This window comes from Rhinolophus hipposideros (assembly GCF_964194185.1).
Source record: "Rhinolophus hipposideros genome assembly, chromosome: 1".
In the NCBI taxonomy this organism is placed as follows: Eukaryota; Metazoa; Chordata; class Mammalia; order Chiroptera; family Rhinolophidae; genus Rhinolophus; species Rhinolophus hipposideros.
In genome coordinates, this window is record NC_138047.1 from 110127274 (window position 1) to 110134330 (window position 7057).

General features: G+C 65.7%; 1 protein-coding gene across 1 annotated transcript; it reads right to left on the bottom strand.

The window, feature by feature from the left end:
• Positions 1 to 316: 316 nt before the first annotated feature.
• On the bottom strand, positions 317 to 6764 carry NAT8L (N-acetyltransferase 8 like). The gene is made up of 3 exons (XM_081062111.1): positions 6270 to 6764; positions 4978 to 5142; positions 317 to 2522 (listed from the first exon to the last, which is right to left on the bottom strand). The coding sequence occupies exons 1-3, from the start codon at positions 6610 to 6612 to the stop codon at positions 2155 to 2157; spliced, it is 876 nt and encodes a 291-aa protein (XP_080918237.1). The 5' UTR covers positions 6613 to 6764; the 3' UTR covers positions 317 to 2154.
• Between the last annotated feature and the right edge of the window lie 293 nt (positions 6765 to 7057).

The following is a 7057-nucleotide window of genomic DNA, read 5'->3' on the forward strand; positions in this document are numbered from 1 at the left end:
CAACACAAGGGGTGCTTTGGTCATCAACCCGACCCTGGCAACCGCAGGGCCTGTGGGCTCCAGTGGCCCCCACCCACGCACCCCCACCCCAGGGACCAGAGACACCAAAGGCACAGGATCAAAGGAAGCTGGTAGCGTTCCCCAAGCTACCACTGACATGACCCACCATGGTGGCCCCGCGGGGCCCCCACCTGCCCTTTCCACCCCACCAGGCCTCAGACCAGCCTCAGCTCCCAATACGCCCCACGGCAACTAGGCTGCCTCCAGCCGAAACCAAAGCAAACAAAGAGGCAAAAGGCACACTGTTTTTCATTTTGCTAAAACACTTTACGTCTGTCTGTATAACCCAGGTTAACAAAATCTGAGAGCTGCAAGAAAATAGGGTGCCGATTTCTGTACAGTCTACAAAACTCCCATCCCCGAGCAGGGACCGGGCGCCACCAGGGGTATGTACAGGGGAGAGCGGGGTCTGTACAGTGTTCTGCAAATACCTCAATTGCTGGCAGCACAAAAGGCTCCTCGGGAAACTGGGCTTTTTCATTCATTTGCTGATTTCCAAAGTGCCTTTTTAAGAACTTCCCCTCTGTGGTCCCGCATGTGGGACCCAGTTCAGTGGCCGGCAACACCTGCCACTGTCCTCTGCCCCAAGCCCCCAAATGAAGGGGTCTTGGCAGACACTTATGCCCCTCCTGCCACCACAGCCGGGTTCAGGCTTACAGCTGGACGTGCGGGTGCGGCTGACCACCACCTCCCTCTCCCCGTCCAGGCCAACCATGCCCAACAGCCCTGCCTCCAACCTCAGGAAAGAAACAGGGAGCACAGCCGGCCCAAGCCTCGCTGGACAGTGAGACCCACTTGCTACTCCCGAAGGCAGTGGCACGTCAGGGCTGATAAGGAGTGGCCCACAGCCTTCTCACAAACTAGGAATGCTCTTTGGGGGGAAATATGCTAAATTAGGGTCTCCCTCCAGATTTCAAACTTTGAAAACCTCCACCCACCCGGCCACCCACCCCCACGAAACTGGGCCATAAATAGAGCATATTCTAGACCACACAGGTGTGTAAGGGTGTGTGTGTGTGTGAAGGTATAAACTACTGTTTTGTCCCACGTATTAAAGACATGCAGAATGCTATTCTGTCTAAATAACTTATTAAAAAACAGGTTGGTTTCAGGCTGGGAGAAGCTGTGGGCTCAGTGGTGTTGGCAGCGGCCTGGGTGGGTAAGATCCACAGGACAGAGCCTGTCGGCTGTGAGGCGGGGAGGTCCTCGGGGGGTCTGGGAGAGGCCACCATGATCTAGCTGGCACTGGGGGAGAGGTGACCCCAAGACTGCCTCTCCACTCTGTTCTCCTCAAAGGCCCTGATCACAGGTGTGCAGCAGGTTGCTATGGAAACCACATGGGGGTGATGACGCCAATTAGCAAAGCCCGGGCAGGTGAGGGGTTGGGACCAAAAGGAAAGGTGATTTGGTGTGAAAGCAAAGCTAAACGGGGTGAAGCATGGGGCTGTGAGTCAGGCCGTCCAGAGAGCAGGTGGCTGTCTGGGGCAAGCTCAGGGTTGGGGTGGGGGTGCTCACCAGCCTGGGCCCAGCCTGGGCAGGGTGGGCAGGAGCCGTGGGCGTGCGGCATGCTGCAGCCAGGCCACGTGCTCAGCATGCACAGAGCAAAGCGGCCCGCGGCAAGCTCAGTGCCCCACGGGACAGTGGCCGGCTGGCCCAGCAGGCCACGCCTCCCGGGACCAATGTTGAGCCATAGCCTGGCCGGTGGCCAGGGGTCTGCTGGGCAGGGCCTCACTGCAGAGGTTCTGTGCTCGGTGGGCAAGGCTCGGCTTGCCCCAGTGGCCGTGGGCCAGAACAGCCCTATAGTCCAGGGCCGGGCAGCTGCGAGGGTGTGGTGCTCCATGCTGTCACTCTTCAGGGCATGGTCCCAGCAGGCTGGGGAGGGCGAGGGGCCGTGGCTGCGAACAGCCCACCCCCCGAAGTGTCATGGCTGAACAACAGCTCCGTCCCCCAGAACCAGCCAGAGAACCGCATGATGTTGAAAAAGGAAAAACCCAACAGGAACGCCAAGGTGAGCGTCTGAAAGCAGGCCTGGGCGGCGGGCAGGCGGGCGCAGGCGGACGGGGCGGCCGGGCAGCGGGCGCAGGTGGGCAGCGGTCACTCCTCACGCAGCTGCAGGCGGTAGCGGTGATAGCGGACCTGGAAGAAGAGGCGCTCGGCCAGCGAGAGGGTCATGCCGGGCAGCACGTAGTGGTCACTGGAGCCCATGTGTCTGAAGCCCAGCGACTCGTAGAGCTTGTGGGCGGCCACCTTCACGGCCGTCGTGCCCAGCACCACCGCGGAGTAGTTGCGCACCAGGGCGAACTCCAGCACCTTGCGGCCCAGCGCCTTGGCGATGCCCTTGCCACGGAAGCGCGAGTCCACAGACATCCGCAGCAGCTCCACTGTGTTGTCTGCCTCGTGGGCCCGTGCAGCCACGATGCCCACCACGTTGCCGTCCAGCACTGCCACCCAAAAGCAGGAGCCTGCGGGGGACAGGGCGGTCAGGACTGCCGAGTCCCTCCCCAAGGGACCAAGACCTGGGTGGGCGTCAGCTGAACGGGACCCTCTCCTGCCTGGCCACCCCAAGACTGAACGCCTGGCTGGCCCCAGATGGCCACGGAGAGGCCGCGGGTGCAGCCAACCTGCCCTGGCTCCCTACCACCTGGAGCGCACCACACTCGTCACTGTATGTCCTCAGCAGGGGGCTGCAGAGAGGCAGGTGCCATGCGGGAGTGTCCAGGACACCACAGGGGTTGAGGGGTCTGGGAGGACACGCGACGGCGGCAAGGCCACCTCTGGGAGCCACAACCCCGGGGTCCTCAGGGCAACCCTGTGGCCTCCATTCTCCTGGGTCAGGGGCTGCAGGGTGCGAGCCCCATGACCTGCCTATGTCAGGACACAGAGCTGGGCCTCTGGCAGGCTCAGGGGAAAGTCTGTGTGGACACTTGAGAAATCCAAGCGGGGAGCCCAGGATGGCCAAAGGCACCACACACACCCCTCACTGACCCTGGCCTCTCCTGGGCAGTGAGCCCGGGGGCCAGGCCAGCCATCCCCACCCACTGCCTGGAGCGATCATAGCCCCATGCAGGGCAGGAAGGTGGGGAAGGCCTCAGAGGGCTGAGGAGAGAAGCAAGCAGGGGAGAGGGGACGAAGCCCAGAGGGGAGAGGACTCGGTGTAGGGCACAGGCCACAGGGAGAGCCAGCTCACCTCCGGTGCCTGAAGGCCTAGGGGCTGCAAGAGGCAAGGCTGGCCGGGTGGGGGGTGCCCACTCCAAGGCAGCCTGCTCACGCCCTACTCATGGCCACTCCAGCCACTCCCCGTCATTGTGTCCTCCCGCCCACCAAGCCCCACTGCCCACCCCACCCCAACCTCCCTCTCTGAGTGGCTCAACTCTCCCTTTAAAAGTTCTTTACCTGACCCCTGCCCGGAAGACACTCCTCACCCCTCCACCTTCCCCCGGGGGGGTCCCCCACTATCTTCTCCGCCCACAGCTCTGCAAGGTGTCGTCATCTTCACTGCCACACTGTGAGACCTAGCAAGTGGGCGAGCGCGGGAACGGCAGAGCGGGATGCTGAGGAAGCGCTGCCCCCAACTGTCCACTGTCCAGAGGTTCTGGCTCTCCCCACCCCCCAGGCCTGTTTCCCAGCTGCACCAGCAGCTCCCGCGAAGCCAGCCTGGCCCAGCAGCTGCTCCCAGCCAAGCTCTCCGTCCCTGTGGGAGCCTCCTGCAGACCCGCGGATGTTCAGGAAGACGAAGCAGGGCCCCGCCGTCTCACAGCCAGAGACTGCAGTCCAAAGAGGACAGGGCTGCGAGCAGGGTCCTCATATCACACCTGCCCCCAGCCCGAGCCCCTTCAGCTCCTGCGGCCTGGGCCTTGGTGCCAGCCAGGTAGGTCTTACCCTTGTGCCGCCTCCTGTCATGGGCAGAGCCAGGCTGAAGCTCGGGCTCCATGGAGGCTGACAAGATGCTTTGTTTGGGCTTGGGAAAGGGTCAAGGAGAACCAAAGATTCCCAAGGCCGTCCAGATAGCTGCAGGGCAAGGGTGGGGGCGGGACCAGTTACCACAGGATGGGCTGGCTCAGCCGGAGCTGGGAGCACAGGAGCTGGCAGTGCCAGAGAATGTCTGTCTTGCTCTAGGACTCCCTGCCTCTCTGGTCTCCCACTGCCCTTCCCTGGCACTGACCAGGCTCTTGCTAGACCCTAACCAACCTCTCTTCTCAGCTCGGGGACCCTCCCGCACCTGGAAGACCCTTATGCCCCAGATGGCCGATGTGAAGAATCTTGTCTCTGGCTCCAGGCAAAGAAAGAACCAGTGGCCCTGCCTCCCAGGACCCAGCCTGCCGATGGGCCAGCCTGGAAGACTGCTGGCCTGTCCCTCTACAGGACACCTCCCCAGAGGCCTGGGGCAAGACCCTCTGGCTCACTAAGTGGCCCAGAGACCAGAAGTGGAGACCAAGACCGAAGACCCATGTTCCCCCAGGGCCCTGCCCCCTGCAGTGACCTCTGCCCTTCCTCAGGTCCTCTTCCAGCCATCGGGTCCTCTGCGCCCCCCTCCACCAGGGCCTTGGCACTCCAGACCAGACCAGGATCCTACAAGACGCCAGTGAGCGCCTTGGACTAGACGGGACCAACAAGAGGTGACGCAGACCCCCACCCTCCAGTAAGTGCATGGGAAGGCAGTGATGAGCAAGGCCAGCATGATGTGGCCCAGGGCCAGCTAAGCCACTCAGCACCCAGCCCTCAGAGGACGAAAGACAGAGGCCCAGGGCCCGGTGGGCTCATGTGGACACTCAACGACGTTGGCCCAACAGCAGGCACCTAGCTCTGCCCCCAGCCCGTGCCAGCCCACTGCACCCCCAACTCGGAACCCTCAGTCACCTAGAAGCCTCAGGTCATGGGCGCCCCTTGCCTGGCTCTCCCCCCGGGCCTGGCACTCACCGGGGGGCTTCATGTAGTACTGCTCGATGTCGGCCATGTCCGTGTGCAGAGCGCAGTCCAGGTAGGCCAGCACCACCTTCCGGCTGTAGTAATAGCGCAGGCCCAGAAGCCCTGCCGGCACCAGGCACGTCAGCAGCAGCGAGCGGGTGACGGCAAAGCAGAGCGCTGCGGGGAGAGGGGAGCACAGTGAGCACGCAGGCAGCCCCCAGGAAACAAGCCGGGTAGGCACATGTGCCAATTAGGCCCGTTGGCTTCTGTGGTGCAGCGATGGTCACCTTGGCTGTTCCTGCCCATCTTTCCTGATTATCACACAAACTTTCCACCCTACGGGCCCACACGACACAGTGTCTGGAGCACAGCAGGGCCTCTGGGCAGGCTGCCCTCAGTGGCTGGCAGGAGCAGCCCCAAGCAGGGCTCCTGGGGAGCGGCCCTCGCCCACCACCCATGTGGTCCCCCAGCTGGGGAAGGAGCTTTGCCCACATCCATGCCCACTCGGGCCTGGTGGGAAGCATGAGGCAGCCCTGCCAGGCTCCCGCGGGCCATCCCACTCCTGAGAAGCGGGAGACACCTTCCCAGGGCCCTAACCGAGAGCCCTCCCTGGGCCAGCCCCTGGGTCGTGTGTGAGGACAGGGAAGAGGGAGGGCTGAGATGACTTCAGCCCCATCCAGGCTCCGTGTAGTTTAAGTCGCCTCTGCTGCGTGACCTTGGAGTTACACAAACCCCGCCCCCAGCCTCAAGCAGATCATCTGTGAAATGGAGAGAAGCACCATCCTGCGGCGGAGCTTGGGGAAAGGCCTCGAAGCCCCTGCGGCGGGAGGGACGACGGCCCCCCCGCCCCGCCTCCTCGGTACACACCCTCCCGGCACCCCGGAGCTGGCTGTCTTCCCTCATGAATCTGCACTTGGGGCCGCCGAGGCAGCCTCCCCCGCCCCGCGGATTATATATAGTTACACGCGCCAGGCGCCGAGCCCCAGCCGCGGCGCTACCTGCCGTCACCCGCCCCCACCCGGGTGACCGGAAGGGGACGGAGAGGCGGGCACGCAGGTGGAGACCCCGGCTTGCCCCGGCCCGCCGCCCCGGCCCCAAAAGACCCCACGGCCAGAGGCCACCGCGCCCCGGCCGCCGCAGAACGCGGGAGGCGCGCGGGTGCGTGTCCGTGCGCGCGCGAGGGGGCGGAGGGGCCGCTTCCCTCCCGGGCTCGCCCGAGGTGGGGCGAGCGGAGCGGAGAGTCCGGCGCGTGTCCCCGCGGAGGCCGGGCAGGCGCGGCCTGCGGCAGGTCCCCGCGCACTGACCGGCCAGCAGGACGTAGAGCAGCTGCGTGCGCGGGTGCTGCCGCAGGCCGCGGAAGGCCGTGTTGGGGATGCGCTCCATGATGCCGTCGTGGAAGATGCGGCGCGCCGCCTCCTGCTCCGCCGCGCGGAACTCGCGGATGCACAGGCCGCGCCCCCCGGGCGGCCCCGCGCCCCCCGCGCCGCCCAAGGACTGGGGGCCGGGCGGGGGCGCGGCGGGCAGCGGGGGCCACATGGCGCCGGCGGCGGCGAGCAGCGCGTCCTTCTTGGCCCCCGGCAGCGCCTCATGGTCCTCGGCGGCCACGATCTTCGTCTCGCAGACCATGTCGGGAGGCTCACAATGCATGCACCCGGCCGGGCGGCGCAGCGCGGGGACGCGGGCCGGGCCCAGGGCAAGGGCGCGGCGCCCTCGGACCGGCGGCGGCGGCGGCTCAGGGGCGCGGGGCGGAGGCGGCGTGCGGCCGGGGCGCGCGCTGGGAGCTGCGCCGCATTTTGGAGAAGTATTTATAATGCGGCGGCGCCGGTGCAGTCGCGGCGCCCGGGGTCCCGCAGGGTCCTAGCGTCCACTGCATTGGCTGCCGAGGGTCACCATGTGATCTCGGGGGTGGGAGCAGACGCCGCCTCCGCGCCCGCCCGATGGCACACTTGGGCGCTGCGGCGCGGCCGGCGGGGGCGGCCAGGGGCACCACGGAGCGACCAAACCCCGCGAGGTGGCCGGGGCCGAGCGAGCGCGCGGCCGGGGTTCCCCGCCCGGAGGGGGCGCTCAGTGGAGCTCCTCGCAGGGCGCCTCC

Coding starts and splice junctions, on each gene's coding strand:
- NAT8L (XM_081062111.1), bottom strand. CDS start 6,612: ATGCATTGTGAGCCTCCCGACATGGTCTGCGAGACGAAGATCGTGGCC. Junction 5,143..6,269: donor GCTCTACGTCCTGCTGGCCG/GTCAGTGCGCGG, acceptor CTCTCCCCGCAG/CGCTCTGCTTTGCCGTCACC. Junction 2,523..4,977: donor GTACTACATGAAGCCCCCCG/GTGAGTGCCAGG, acceptor TGTCCCCCGCAG/GCTCCTGCTTTTGGGTGGCA.